The 17,116-nt window shown below is 39.5% G+C and overlaps 2 protein-coding genes across 2 annotated transcripts; both read left to right on the forward strand.

Annotated features, from left to right (window-relative positions):
• Window positions 1-469: 469 nt before the first annotated feature.
• On the forward strand, window positions 470-1,815 carry LOC141600817 (protein FAR1-RELATED SEQUENCE 5-like). The gene is made up of 3 exons (XM_074421070.1): window positions 470-901; window positions 992-1,696; window positions 1,759-1,815. The coding sequence occupies exons 1-3, from the start codon at window positions 470-472 to the stop codon at window positions 1,813-1,815; spliced, it is 1,194 nt and encodes a 397-aa protein (XP_074277171.1).
• Window positions 1,816-16,039: 14,224 nt separating this feature from the next.
• LOC141599509 (peptidyl-prolyl cis-trans isomerase-like) lies at window positions 16,040-16,769 on the forward strand. Its single transcript, XM_074419536.1, has one exon. The coding sequence runs from the start codon at window positions 16,107-16,109 to the stop codon at window positions 16,620-16,622; it is 516 nt and encodes a 171-aa protein (XP_074275637.1). The 5' UTR covers window positions 16,040-16,106; the 3' UTR covers window positions 16,623-16,769.
• The last annotated feature ends 347 nt before the right edge of the window (window positions 16,770-17,116 follow it).

The raw sequence follows: 17,116 nt of genomic DNA on the forward strand, positions 1-17,116 counted from the left end.
TTTCAGACAATCACATTTACACTTCGTTTCTGCTACACATTTGGATGTTTACTCTTTTTGCTATAGTTTTACATTTACACTTTTTAATTGTTATAGTCATCTTTTAATTGTTAATATTATAGTTTTAATTTGAGTTAGCATTCTGACAACATTTACACTTTTGTTGACATTTACACTTATAAAGCATCACATTTACACTGCATTTCTGCTGACATTTACACTTTTGCTGACATTTACACTTTGCAACAAAGCACATTTACAATTCGTTTTCTACCGACATTTACACTTACACTTTTGGATGTTTACTTTTACTATAGTTTTGACATTTACACTTTTGATGACATTTACACTTTCGAACAAAGCACATTTACACTTCATATCCGAGGACATTTACATTTACACTTACACTCTGTGCACATTTGCAGACTTGGTAAAACAGAATGGGGTTCAACTTTGACAGCAGGGAGCGATGGAGGTGGAGAAGAGGTTTACACCGTACATCGGCCAGGAGTTTGGGGGGGTTGAGGATGCGGTGACTTTTTATAAGATATACGCCATTGCTTGTGGGTTTGATGTCCGTAGGTACATAACAAAAAAATGGCGTGGCGGTGAGATCAAGTCAAAGCTCTTCGTCTGCAATCGAGAAGGTTTCGCTCACAAGACGCCCAGAAAAGATCAGGATGACGGACTGGATGGGGAGAAGTCGCAGAGGATATTCAGGGTCACTAGAGTGGGGTGTAAAGCGAGGATACGACTATATAGGAAGAATGGTCTTTTATTAATTGACCGGTTCTACGAGGGTCACAATCACGAGCTTATCTCACTTAAGTACAGAGAGTTCCAGAAATTGTCGCGTAACATAACAGATTATCACAAGATGATAATCGTTTCAAACTCAAGGGTTTGTAATACATAATCACTCTCTATACTAAATAAATAATTCCATTCATGTTATATTTATATGGCGTATCTGTTAATGATTGATTGGCAGCTGAAGATAGGAGCAACAAAAACATATAGAATCTGCAAAGAACAAGTGAATGGATACGAAAACATTGGAGCAAGCTTAAATGATTTTAAGAACTTCCATAGGGATGTTAAATGTTTCATTCACGAACGGGATGGTCAGTTGTTTGTTGACCATTTCAAGGAAATGACTGAAACAAGAATAGGTTTCTACTTTGACTATGACCTTAACGATGATGGCAGCCTACGTAGGGCCATATGGGCGGACGGTACTGCCCGAGATAATTACAAAATTTTTGGTGATGCGGTGTCATTCGACCCAACTTACTCCACCAATAAGTATTCTATGGTATTCACATCATTCACAGGTGTTGACCACCATAAACGATCTGTGACGTTCTGTGGGGCTCTAGTTGCAAGGGAAGATTATGAGTCGTTTAATTGGGTTTTTAGCCGGTTTTTACAAGCAATGGGGGGTAAGGAACCCGAGTTCATAATTACAGATCAGGACCCAGGTATTATCAAATATGTCCCTCTTGTTTTCAAGACAGCGCGCCATCGGTTCTGTATGTGGCATATAATGAACAAAATGCCAAGTAAGTTTGGCGTCTCGAGAAGCGATTATAATGAGTTCATGTGTAAAATTAATGACATTATATGGGACGATGAGCTTGAGGCAGCAGAATTTGATGGTATCTGGGAGCAAATAATTCAAGATCATGGTGTTGGCGTAAATGATTGGTTTGCAGATACATATGCTATAAGGGGACAGTGGGTGATGGCGCATTGCAGAGACTTGAGGATGACGTCGATTATGAGGACAACTCAAAGATCAGAGAGCGAAAATAGCTTTTTCAAGAGGTTTGAGCACAAGTCAGGAACATTGGTTGAGTTTTGGATGCGTTTTGAGAGCGCTATGGACCAACAAAGACATACACAGAAGCAGCTTGACAACATGGATAAGATCTCGTCCGCAACGGCGTCAACACATCTGGCATTAGAGATTCATGCTGCAAATGTGTACACCTATTCAGCTTTCCACAAATTCAAACAAGAAGCCATCTTCTCAATTGATACATGTAGAACAAGAGGTTTCACTGAGAGAGGCGAGTTAGAGGTATCTACTGTCAAAGATTCAACCAGAAAGAAGAATTTTGAAGTTGCGTACAGTCCAGGTAGTTTACACTTCCTATGACATTTACACTTTCTGTTTTTATCTCATTTAAATTCATATAACTTAACATTTACACTTCTAATAACTTAACATTTACACTTCCTATTAGTTTACATTTACACTTCCTATTAGTTTGCATTTACACTTCTAATAACTTAACATTTACACTTTACAATTGATGACATTTACACTTTACATCATATGACATTTACACTTCCTATACCTTAACATTTACACTTTTCCACTTATTGACATTTACACTACATTTCATGACATTTACACTTTACATAATATGACATTTACACATTTAAATCCCCTATAACTTAACATTTACACTTCTAATACCTTAACATTTACACTTCCTATTAGTTTACATTTACACTTCTAATTACTTAACATTTACACACTACATTTCATGACATTTACACTTTACATCATATGACATTTACACATTCAAATCCCTTAAACTTAACATTTAAACTTCTTATACCTTAACATTTACACTTTTCCACTTATTGACATTTACACTACATTTCATGACATTTACACTTTACATCATATGACATTTACACATTTAAATCCCTATAACTTAACATTTACACTTCTAATACCTTAAACTTAATATTTACACTTCCTATACCTTAACATTTACACTTTTCCACTTATTGACATTTACACTACATTTCATGACATTTACACTTTACATCATATGACATTTACACATTTAAATCCCTATAACTTAACATTTACACTTCTAATACCTTAAACTTAACATTTACACTTCCTATACCTTAACATTTACACTTTTCCACTTATTGACATTTACACGACATTTCATGACATTTACACTTTACATCATATGACATTTACACATTTAAATCCCCTATAACTTAACATTTACACTTCTAGTACCTTAACATTTACACTTCCTATTAGTTTACATTTAAACTTCTAATTACTTAGCATTTACACACTACATGTCATGACATTTACACTTTACATCATGACATTTACACATTCAAATGCCTATAACTTACCATTTACAGTTCTAATACCTTAACATTTACACTTTCTATTAGATTACATTTACACTTCTAATTACTTAGCATTTATACTTTACAATTCATGACATTTACACTTTAGATCATTACATTTACACTTCTAATAACTTAACATTTACACTTTACAATTCAATACATTTACACTTTACATCAGTGACACTATTTTTAACGTTCACACTTACATGCTAGCTTTATCTGATGACACAGGTACACGTAAAGCAAGCTGCAGTTGTACGATGTTTGAAAGAACCGGAATCCTATGCCGCCATATAATATGGATTTTTTCAGGAAGTGGGATAAAGACTATACCAGAAGATTATGTTCTGAATAGATGGATGAAAGAGTATCTCCGATTAAGGATTTTCAATACTAATGGTGAAGGAACAGAAAACATGCAAGTCATCGATGAAAAACAAATTGCAATGTCAATAATGTGGTCAAGTTCATGAAGTCAGTAGGGCTCCTTCGAGACAAAGGAATAGCTGATGTTGACAGCTTTTCCACTGTAATTAGATCATTTAAAAAGTCCCTGTCACCATTAGGGGAAGTCTTTGAATAAAAATCAACAAATGGAGAAATTTCTAAATTGTACGGCATGTGAGGTAGTGACGATATTGCCACCAAAGAATTCGAAAAACAAGGGGACCAGGAAAAAGATTCTTTGTCACCAAAACAAAAGCAATGGTATTGGCTAGGAAACCCAAACGTAAGTGTAAGAATTGCAAGAGAATGACAAATCACGACAAGACAAATCGCCCTAACCCCTTCTCAAAGACACACGCCATTGTGCGAAGGGTCGTCTCGAACGAGAAGAGGATGAAGGAGAGGAGGAGGAAGAGCTGTAGTCAGAACAAGAATAGACGTCGATCGTGACAAGTGTTGCTCTATATATTTTGAGTGTGTAACTTAAAACTTTGATGTGCTATAATCAAGCGGGCGATAAGGAATTGGTCTCATGGCGCAGTAACTTTGAATCTGCAGTTGGTGTAACTTTTAGTAACACCAACGTTAGAGTTACATTGTCATAAGACCAAAATCTCTCTGTTTTATTAGATAACCAAACATTGTGTTACTTGAACTTATTTTGGATTACTTATGTTATTTCAAGTAAAATGATTACACTTATTTTCAAATAACTGGTGTTAACATTTACACTTCCCATGTCAGCACATTTACACTTCCAGTAACTTCACATTTACACATACTATATCCTCACATTTACACTTTGAATATCTTCACATTTACACTTCCAATTTAGTCAGTTTTACACTTTATTTGTTTACATTTACACTTCTCCTATATTCAAATTTACACTTCCTATTTGTTCTTATTTACACTTTTTTTTTGTTCACATTTACACTTGGGCTGTCACCACATTTACACTTCTCATGTCACCACATTTACACTGCCTTCAATTTAATTTCAGTGTGTTTACATTCACACTTTCAGTATGATAAAGTTGACACTGACAGTGTTAACATTTACACTTTAAGTGTGTTACTAAATTACAAGTGTGATAATAGTTACACTTGCAATTTAGTCACATTTACACTTTGAATAAACTATGATTATAAATGCCAAAAAATAGTCAACCATTACACTTCATTAGTGTAATTTACCATTACACTTCATTACTGTAAAGCTTACACTTGCAAACATTGCCAACCACAGTAGAAAACATTCTTTTCTAAGTTCAAGATTGCCAAACAAAATACATTTAAAAAAAAATATGTTCACAAATTGTTCACTTTTTCGACAACACAGCCTTAATTTTGCGCTTCTTTTGTAACTTGGCTCATAAATCTTCTTTTCCAGCGATAAACCCATTCAACTTTGCTTCAAAAATGTCTCTGTTGACATTCATGTCAGCTAGAACAAGCGTCGCCACCAACTCGACTACCAAGTACCGTCGATTCCTCTTCCTCTCCAAGTCTGGATGCTCAAAAGGTTGACCCTCGTACATCAGCATATACATCATACAGAAAATCCCCGATTCTGTTATGTTAGGAAGGGGTGTTTAGCGCCTGAACGGGATTTGCCGATGCTCAAAGCTAGTAATCTCATATCTCCTGTCCGTTCTGACATCCAAATAATCACTAACAGCTGATGCCACTTGGCGAGTAACATTGCACATTTTGATCGATCAGTTGGCATGATGTTGGTAGTCAAGGAGATCAACAGATTTGTTGTCCAAAATTTATACTGACGCATGCAAAGTGCCCACCAATGTTGACAGTACGAAGATAAACTGGGCATTCGGGTTGAAAGTTTTACCACGATCCTGGATGAAGGTATCCCAAATGTGATACACCGATCGTGATGTCATTAGACGTGAGCACGCTTCACGTATATCCAAAAGCCGCATGATACATTCCTGTTCAGAGAAGTGAGTGAGCCTACATAATAAAAGTAAAAACTAATGTATAACTTTTAGGCTTTGTGGGGGGGGGGGGGGGGACCATATGACGTATCCCAAAGAAGGCCATCCTAGGAAGTAAGTATTCAGCAGACTCGAAGTGGTTCATCAAAACAGCCCACGACTTAATGACAACAGGCGACATTACAACCTCGGGAAGCATGGTCATGATGTCGGGACGTGTAGCAGTGCGGCATGCCCTCTTTGTACCAAGAGATTGATTCGCGCGTAATAAAACACACGTATAATAGTAAGAAATTGAGAAGTAGTTACAAATTAAATATCGTAACTAATTGGCCCTGTTATAAGAGTCCGGCAGGTACTAACGAATTTTCAAAGTTGTAGTCGTCTAACAAGAAATAGTCCACCGCATGCTTTCGACGTGATCGAACACCCCTGACCAAGCTTTGATTGTTCCGTAAGAAGGTCGAGACAACAAGAGTCTGCGTACCAAAGAGCCCCCACGATCAATTGAGCAACCAAGCCATCCCCCCGCCCCGGGGACGGCTCCGTACGGCTGACAAAGGTTGGCTACCTGTCGACTGCGCTGACGCTTGAACAACAACGGGGCTGCTTTCCGCCTGTATGGCTACAGGATTGACCATAGGACTTCCTTCTACGCGTTTAGGGGGTGGGCCTGCAACCTTCTTACTTTTTCTGTACGTAATCTCTTCCTCATCGTCCAGATTCCGCTTCTGTGCAACATTGGAGACCGAGTTCAGACCTTGACCATACTTTTCCCTGAATTGGGTTATCCTTGAGCGAACGCTCTCCCTCACTTTGTTATGGTCACTCAGGATAAGAATCGACACCACTTCAGCCCGGACGAGGTTCAGAACGTCCCTCTCACCTAAGGCGCAGTCAAATAGCTTCCCATTGAAAAGCAGCATGTGTATCATCATGTACACCCCGCAATCAAACGCAGAATAACCCTTACCTTGCCATTTAAATTCGACATTCACAAATTTGAACCCGACAACCTTTGAACCTCTGACAAACCCTTTAGACTCCAGATACGCACCCATTAAATCACACTGTAAAAGGAATTTAAAAACAAAGTTAATTTAAAAACAGTGTTTACAATTCCAAAATACATCAACATTAAAGAACAAATGGTTCAGCAGACTCCAAGTGGTTAAGCAAAATAGCCCACGACTCAATGACAACAGGCGACATTACAACCTCAGGAAGCATGGTCATGATGTCGGACCGGCGCAGCGCGGCATGCCTACTGTACCAAGAGATTGATTCGCGGCAATAAAACACACGTATAATAGTAAGAAATTGAGAAGTAGTTACAAATTAAATATCGTAACTAATTGGCCCTGTTATAAGAGTCCGGCAGGTACTAACGAATTTTCAAAATTGTAGTCTTCTAACATGCAATAGTCCACCGCATGCTTTCGACGTGATCAAACACCCCTGACCAAGCTTTGATTGTTCCGTAAGAAGGTCGAGACAACAAGAGTGCGTGCACTCACAGCCCCACGATCAATTGAGCAACCAAGCCATCCCCCCGCCCCGGGGGACGGCTCCGTCTGGTGACAAAGGTTGGCTACTCGACGATCATTGGCCGACGCTTGAACAACAACGGGGCTGCTTTCCGCCTGTATGGCTACAGGATTGACCACAGGGCTTCCTTCTACGCGTTTAGGGAGTGGGCATGCAACCTTCTTACTTTTACTGTACGTAATTTCTTCCTCATCGTCCAGATTCCGCTTCTGTGCAACATTGGAGACTGGGTTCAGACCTTGACCATACGTTTCCCTGAATTGGGTTATCCTTGAGCGATCGCTCTCCCTCACTTTGTTATGGTCACTCAGTATAAGAATCGACACCACTTCAGCCCGGACGAGGTTCAGAACGTCCCTCTCACCTAAGGAGCAGTCAAATAGCTTCCCATTGAAAAGCAGCATGTGTATCATCATGTACACCCCGCAATCAAACACAGAATAACCCGTACCTTGCCATTTAAATTCGACATTCACAAATTTGAACCCGACAAACTTGAACCTCTGACAACCCTTTAGACTCCAGATACGCACCCATTAAATCACACTGTAAAAGGAATTTAAAAAAAAAGTTAATTTAAAAACAGTGTTTACAATTCCAGAATACATCAACATTAAAGAACAAATTAAGGTATGCTATTTATAATTATTACCGCAATACGGGAAATTCCAAAATATGGAAGCTTCTCAAAATCATCGTCGTATCGACGGTTGTCCAAATACTCTATCTGCTCGGAAACGAAGTTTATGCATGCACAACTGTAATGATCGTTATTGCCAGATAAGATAGGGATGAAGACCTGGCGGGTGTGACAACAAAGACATAAAAGATACACTCAGTAAAAATTTCAGATTTACACTTTCAATAATTCGTCACATTTACAGTCCCTGTGTCATGACATTTACACTTTCCATATATTCACATTTACACTATATATGTCATGACATTTACACTTCATATTTAGTCACCTTTACACTCCCTGTGTCATAACTTTTACACTTCACTATATCTCACATTTACACTTCCTGTGTGATGACATTTACACTTTTCATATATTCACATTTACACTTTATATGTGCTGACATTTACACTTCCTATTTAGTCACCTTTACACTCCCTATGTCATCACATTTACACTTTCTATATAATCACATTTCCACTATACATCATGGCATTTACACTTCACTATGTATCACATTTACACTTCATATTTCATTACATTTACACTTCACAATATCTCACGACATTTACAGTTCACTATGTCTCACGTTTACACTTCATATGTCATGACATTTACACTTTACATATATTCACATTTACACTTTATATGTGCTGACATTTACACTTTCTATTTAGTAACCTTTACACTCGCTATGTCATCACATTTACACTTTCTATATAATCACATTTACACTATACATCATGACATTTACACTTCACTATGTATCACATTTACACTTCATATTTCATGACATTTACACTTTCTTCTTAATCACATCCAGGCATTTACACTTTCTGTGAAAATCAAATATACACTTTCGGTGTGATGACATTTACACTTCACAATAGGTCACATTTACACTTACCATATCAGATCCAAGTTGAAATGGAGACAAACAGGATTGAATCCAAGCATCCCACCCAGCCCAAATTTCGTCCTTTTTGTCAAGAACAATTCCTTTCTTCTTGGCTTTCCAAATATCCAATGCAGGGCTCTGTTCAAACGAAGGGCAGCGCTATTAAATTTAGACACTTACGTTACAATTAAATGGGAACTATAAAAATTGCATTGAGTGAGGATAGGGCAAGTACGGTGTGACTAAGCCCGAAGAAACAACGAGAGGATGCAACTGGTGCAGTTTGGTCATACATCATCTTATTGATTAGTAGGCACCAACAATCGATTACAGAATTCATAACTTCCTGTCCAGGTTCAAGGGTTAACATGTCTTCCCGTGACACGAAGAAAAAGTCTGAAAAAACTGCCAATTTTTCCCTACAAAAAAAGAAAAAATTATATAAGGCGAACATGGTTACGACAACATATAAGTATTAATATGTTTGACATAGAAATTAATCGACTCACCCTTTCAACCAAGCTTCTGATTTGTTAAATACGTAGTCCAGGACGTATTTTCTTTCCTTAAAAACACCCCTAAATAATTTCTTATTCAGCTTCAGGTCTATAGTAACAAAGCTCTGCTCGGGCATGGGTTCCCCACAACCCATGGTGCAAGTCAGATTCTCAGGGACCACTTCCATGCACTGTAAGGGCTCAGGTGAATGAAATAGGAAAGGGTGGTGATCCATATTACTCCGGGGGACATAAATTTCCCGACCATCCGCGGGAACGACTGGTTGAGAAGGGCCTGCCACATCAGTCATTCCAAACTCCTCACTTGGAACCCCCTTAAATGCCTCAGCTAGCTCTACAGTAGATATAAACGTACACTGAAATTCCGGCAACTTAGACTCAGAGGAGGGTGCTTCAACAACCACCTTATCTGCTCCCTTTGAAACATCCATGGACTTGTCATCATTCTAAAATGAACCAGGACAACCGGGTTGTTCAGTAGGGCCCTAACCTTGCTCGTTGACCATTCCACTACCAATCTCTAACCCTTCTTGTGATGCATCTTCACGGACTGTGGTCGAAACAACGCCAGGCTCACCATCCGGTGCTTTTGTACCACTAACTTGGCGTCGGTCAACGGGCTGTTCCACTCCTGGTGCACCGCTAACATCCACAGCCTCACCAGGCACTAGTCCAACCACGAGTGTTTCGGGCCCACGGCAGGGCCCCTGGTCTTGGGGCGGCTCCATGTCCATGCCCTGCACAACCTCATCCTAGACTGTCGGTGCACCGCTAACATCCACATCCACGCCAGGCACTAGTTCAACCACCACTGATTCAGGCCCACGGCGGGTCCCCTGATCTTGAGGAGGCTCCATATCCATTCTCTGCACAGCCTCGTTCTGTTCTCTAGGTGCACCACCCTGTGCCACTTCACGTCACATTGTCCGACAACTTTTTTCAGCGTTATCAATATCAGTTGTCGCTATATATTTCAACTGAAATGAAGATGATCCATCTTCAATTGACGGGACTACCACATCCGCATCCACCTTGTTTGCTACTTTTGAAAAAGACGCCTCCCCTTCACCAGAAACAGGCCCCTGTTCTTGAGCCAGCTCCATATCCATACCCTGCACAATCTCATCCTCACCTATCTGTACGCAGCCCTCTACCGCTTCACCACCACCATGACCAATATCTGTCAAACCTTGCAGCGCGTTCTCAATATCAGCAGTCGAAATAAATTTTAGTTGAACTGAAGATGAACCATCTTCAGTTGACTGACCTACCACATCCGCATCAACCTTATTCGTTGCTTCTGACTTACACTTCTCAACAACATGTTCGGCTTTTTCAGGGGCACCACTAGTGTCAGGCACTTCCCCTCCCAAACTTTCCTGCTCCTCGTTCAATGAGGGCTTTGTGTAAGCTTCTTCAACTTCATCCGGGCTATAAATTTTCTCTAGAATCTGCCGATCAGTTAATTGAGTCAAGTCGTCGGTTAAATCTAGCCCGCATTCCTCTTCCTCTCGTCGACAGGCTTCGTTAAGTTCAGCGGTGTTGTAAAAATTAGCGGTTTCCATTACCTGTGACATCGCCGCATCACTTGCTTTATCACCCAAATCAGAATCTTCTGCAAGTGATACAGGCTCTACAATAGGCGTAAACTCGAACTAATTAGGAACCTTGGTCTTTCTTTTCTTGCTTGCCTTTGTTTTTTTCTTGGCCGCCTGTTTTTTTTTCTTGGCCAACATCTGACAATGAGGGAGCGTTATCATTATACTTCTTCATTTGGGAAGCTAAATTTCCAACTTCTTCAACATATTCCTTCACCTTTGCACCTTCAAAAAAAGCTTGCGCCGCTTGTGACGGAACAAAATCAGTTGAAGAAGAAGCACCTGTTGTTAAATTCTTAAGCATTGCAGCTACATCCGTATACCAGGAATAGAAGGCCACAACGTTCCTTTGAATCTTTAAGTACAGCTCGTGTACACCCTACAGTTGGTAACAAAAAAAGATTTAAGAGTCTAGATACACAAACTATACCGCTCATATATATATATATATATATATATATATATATATATATATATATATATATATATATATATATATATATATATATTAAAAAAAATATGCGATTAATTAAACATTCATAACATAAATCTTACATCTACAGCCCTAGCTTTCAACTCATCGTCATCTTCAACACCGGGAGGGAGTTCAATCTGAATAAACTTCTTATCGGGTGATGTACCCGACGTTGAAATCAGAAGAGGCGTAGCGCTTGCTAATGGCGCCTTGGGCGCGCCAGCTATAGCCAACATCGTATTACCAGTGTCCTTCTCATCAGGGGTCTAATTTTGACATCGCGAGTACTTCACCTTCGACAAAGTTAGTCGACCCAGTGGCCCCACGTCTAGCTCATCCTTTAACCTCTTCGATAGAGTTTTCAGATCCCAATGCTGAATAAGTGGAAGGCCATCTGGCGAACTCTTGCCACGGTAATCATACCGCTGAAAATAAGTAATCATAAGGAAAGGGATACAACCAAGCAGATGTGATCGCACGTTGCGAGCCTCGGCAAAGATCGCCTAAACATTCTAATACATACGAGCACCGTCATACTCCCGGTATGGCACTCACATCTTCAACCACTTTCAAAAGTTTGATTTCAATGCCGTTGTTCAATGTCGGCGCAAGGAATGATGAAATGCTAAGAAGCACAAACAGTGCGTAATTCATCACCTCCATCTTTGAATTGCTCGACTCAATATAATTGAAGACGTCTCCTAAAGGAATAGAATCGGAATTTGATTTCACTTTGAACTTTTTGCGCCACGTTGTTTTATGCGCACATATTTTTCATCTTTAGCACAGGCATATGTCCAGAGGTACTATTTCCATCTCTCTCTCACCAACAGTAACATGAAACAGTCATAGACATCATACTTAGTAACCATAAACTCCTTCAACTCCGACGCCCCTGAAAACATGAGAACCATCATTTGAAATCCTCAAGAAATTCAGAACATGTGAAAGCGGGAAAGTTCGAGTTTAAGATGAAGCAGACCCCCAAATCGAATCCTCCGTACATGCGGCTCGTTGGGCAATGTTAAGCTTACCAATAAGCTTGTGAAGTCGGTTGGGCGGGCGACACTTAACTAAAGCTTGAGTAGGGGTAACTTGTGGTTGTTCTTCACTTCCAGGTACTTCTCCATCAGATACCATCTGAATCAGGAACACAAAGTACATAAAAAATGCACAATATCAGTCAACCTATAACAGTCTACACATTTACATTTACACTTCTCCTACACTCACATTTACACTTCCAGTATCTTCACATTTACACTTCCACTTTAGTCAGATTTACCCTTTATTTGTTCACATTTACACTTACTCTATCCTCACATTTACACTTCCAGTATCTTCACATTTATACTTCCAATTTAGTCAGATTTACCCTTTATTTGTTCACATTTACACTTCTCCTACACTCACATTTACACTTTCATTATCTTCACATTTACACTAACAGTTTAGACAGATTTACACTTTATTTGATCACATTTACACTTCTCCTATCCTCACATTTACACTTCCCATTATCTTCACATTTACCCTTTATATGTTCACATTTACACTTCTCCTAAACTCACATTTACACTTCCATTATCTTCACATCTACAGTTCCATTTTAGCCAGATTTACAGTTTTAATGTTCACGTTACCCTTACTCTATCCTCACATTTACACTTTGAATATCTTCACATTTACACTTCCAATTGAGTCAGATTTACACTTTATTTGATAACATTTACACTTCTTCTATCCTCACATTTACACTTTCTATTTGTTCACATTTACACTTTTTTTTGTTCACATTTACACTTGGGATGTCCTCACATTCACAGTCCCAATTACATCACATTTACAATCCCCAAAAACAGGCTCGATTAAAACCCTAACAAATACATTGACACTACCCATCAATTCAGATTTACACTATGAATTTAATTAAAAATTCAAACACACAATAAAATCACATAAATTGAAACACGCAATAAAATTGAAATACGCAATATAACAATTACGACTCAAGCATAATTTGCAAAATTAAAAAATTTAAACAAAGAAAAGAATAAAGGGTGATCAGTGAATTACCTTCAAAGTGAGGTAAAGAAACAAAGATAGGAACTACAAGGGTTTGAATGCGATAAGATATAGAAAAGAAATGGAATTGTTGTATTTGGTAAGCAAGAGAAATGGAACAGTAAGGAATAGAAAAGAAATGAAGAAATGTGAGATGAAAGACAGGAATAAGGAAGGACGGTTTTTTGAAATTATGAGAAGGTTGTATGAGATAGTGGAGGGAAGTTGAATAACGTGCAAGTGACTGATGAGGAACATACATGCGTAATCTAACAAGTAAGTCTAATAGCCTAAGGAGAGAGGTAATTAGTCTACATATTATTATAATGTTATAAGTTGCTTTTTGGTGTAATCTTAGCCATTCATCCTCACAATCTAAGGGCTCTAAATGGGACTTATGGACTTAATGACTTAAGGTGGACTCACTTGATCCTTCTTCTATATATATATATATATATATATATTAAATTTTATTTACTTATAAGCATGTGACACGTGACAATCGATAATGACATTTTTATGCCACATTCTTGACTTTTTTATAATATTGTATAGATGTGACATGAAATTACTTATTTGAAAATTAAAATACTGGTATGAAATAAACTCTACCAGTTGTATATTCAATACCTTCGTAGTCCGATGTTTTTTTTTACAAAGTATAGTACGTAATTGTTATAACAATTATAGTGTCACAACTTTTAACATTATCATTCAGGTGGTGACGTGGGATTTTGGTAATTCAAGCTGACATTTAGTAATTCGAGGTGACACTATATACGTGGTTTTTAATTGGTGTGAGCATCCGCAAAAGTGAAGCTCCCCATAATTTCTCTTTCCTTCTTTTATTCGTCCACCTCATTTTCCACTAAATTTTCCATTACTCTCCCCAATTTATATTTACGTCTATGCAACAATAGGGTTCTCCAACAATATTAATTTACACCAAAAAATTTGGGAGCCTCCCCAAAAGCAACTCAAAATACCTTACTTTTTCTTTGGGGACCTTTCCTAGAAATAGAGGAACCCCATTTGTTGGGAGGGTGTGTGCAATAATGAGGTTCCCCATTTGAGGAGAGAGATGGCATATGGGGAGGTTAGCTTCCCACCTTTGCGGATGCTCTAAAGTTTACCCTTTTAATAAGATTTTATAGATATGAAAAAGTAAATTTTACATTGGCAATTAGTGTGAGTACCTTTTACTTAAAATTACTAATGTGATAAAATAAATGACTTGATATAACTTTTTATATCTTTTAATTGATAAATTATTACTTGTTCAAAAAAATAAAATAAAGCTATCATTAACTTTTTTGACCCATATTTCGACCGACCCAATCATACTCGATTTCTTGCAAACTCTGAAATAGCCTGATCGTGCCTTGTGTCTATCCACCGTGCATGGAGGAAAAAATGATACGGCCCAAGCACAGGAAAGTGGGCTTTTTGTGTGGAGCCTGTGAAATGGAAATGGCGGTCCAGACACAGCCCATGGCCCACGGCGTGCCAAGCAATTCCTCTACGTTGGTCTTATTCTTTGCGCGTGCCAAAATGTACCGTGCCCAGGTGGGTTGTGTCGTGCCTGTGTTAGACAGTAGACACGATATTTTTTCTCAACCTTCCGCCCAGACATGGGCCACGACATGCGCTGCACTGCCAATCCCTTGTCATGTTAAAATGGATCATGAGTCATGCATGTCCAACGACCCGCGTGCCCATTTTTTTTATCTCTACCCATTAATATGCACTCGACCTCAAGTTCTTGGTAATCGGGTGGGTCGGGGTGTGCTTCGTGCCAACCCGTCGTGTCCAGCTTGAGATGGAAGTAGGCCAGCCTACCGTGCCTTGAGAAGAAAATGACACGACCCAAGTCCATGAAGGGGGCTTCGTGTAGTGTCGTGCCAGCCAAATGAAAAAAACAGCCTAGGCACAGCCTACAGCCCACAACCCATGCATGCTGTGTTTGAGCGTACCTTAAAAATTCCTCCAGTTTATCAATTTCTTTGTATTTTGAGCGTGCCGTGCCTAAGCACGATCTTTTTTTCTCAAACATTCGGGGTAAACACGTCCCATGGTGTGGTGTGTCGTGTTAGGCTGTGCCAATTCCGTGTCGTGATAAAATGGGCCATGGGCCATTCTGGGGTGTGCCAGCCCAACGACCCGCGTGCCTACTTCCATCTTTATGCTCAGCTCTCACTAGGCTCGGCCAGGCACGGGGGTGGGTCGTTCGTGCTGTGCTCGTGCCTGGCATGCTCGCCAGACTGCCGCCGTTGTGCTTGAGGTGTTTTTAATTGTTTTTTTAATTATAGGGGTACTTGTCGTGCCTGGCTCATCGTTGCACTGTACACTCGATTTGTGCCGGGTCGTGTCATGTTGGGCCACCGAGTGTGTTGTCCGATCGGCCTCGCCAACTCTAGGTAGTGGAGAGCATCTTCACGCATAAATAAGGGAAAAGAAAAAGAGTTGGCGAAAATCACGCAAAACCGGATCTCCGCATAAGAAAAAAGAGCTCCCCAAAAATATAAAACTCCAACCATGGTTCCACCCACTAACCCTAGTTAATCAAACTTTCCTAAACACTCACCCACGCGTCACCAATTCACCATCCAATTATAAACTCAAAATGACCAAACTACCCCTTAACACTCCCCCTATATAAACCCCCTGGCCCCCTCCACCTCTCCCATATCAACACATACAAACCCCTAACAAATTCCCCAAAATACCCTTATACCCCGAACAAAAATGTCAAACCCTAGAGTCTTCTTCGATATCACCGTCGGCGGCACACCCGCCGGAAGAGTCGTAATGGAACTCTTCGCCGATGTCGTCCCGAAAACCGCTGATAATTTCCGCGCATTATGCACCGGGGAAAAAGGCGTCGGCAAATCCGGCAAACCCCTACACTACAAGGGATCCACATTCCACCGGATCATCCCTGGATTCATGTGCCAAGGCGGAGATTTCACCGCCGGAAACGGAACCGGTGGGGAGAGTATCTACGGTGCTAAATTCAAGGACGAGAATTTCGTGAAGAAGCATACCGGTGCTGGTATACTTTCTATGGCTAATGCCGGACCGAACACGAATGGATCGCAGTTTTTTATTTGTACCGCGAAGACGGCGTGGCTAGATGGGAAGCATTGTGTGTTTGGACAGGTTGTTGAAGGGTTGGATGTTGTTATGGGTCTTGAGAAGATTGGGTCTTCTTCTGGTACTACTTCTAAGACTGTTGTTGTTGCTGATTGTGGTCAGCTTTAATTTGTCCTTGTTTTTATATAGTGTTCCTTAAGACGGATGTATCTGTCTTTGATTGTTGTTGTTTTAGGGTTTGGTTTTTATGTGACGGAGATGTAAGAGTTTTGATTTTATGCAGCATTGGAATAAAATTTGTGTTTTTTACTTCAATTTCCTTGGCTTAATGTTAAGATAATTAAATCTGTTATTTTTACTCGTTACATGTTATGTGTCGAATGTACCTTTGCTCGATCTTTGTATAGGAGCACGGTCGTGGACAGCGACTCCGTCCACTATACCTCAATCTTAACCAATATATTTTGGTACACATGGTCATGGACAACAATACGTAGTCTTTGATACATAGAACATAGTACTGACAATTTATCTTTTATCCAATCATTTACATTTATTTATGCAATCATTTATACTTAACGGACTATCTGACATACTATAACGACAGCCTTATTGTACACCTGAAAGTGAGCGCAGTTAATGTGGATCTGAAATCTAAGGAT

This window comes from Silene latifolia, chromosome 9 (genome assembly GCF_048544455.1).
Source record: "Silene latifolia isolate original U9 population chromosome 9, ASM4854445v1, whole genome shotgun sequence".
Classification (NCBI taxonomy): domain Eukaryota; kingdom Viridiplantae; phylum Streptophyta; class Magnoliopsida; order Caryophyllales; family Caryophyllaceae; genus Silene; species Silene latifolia.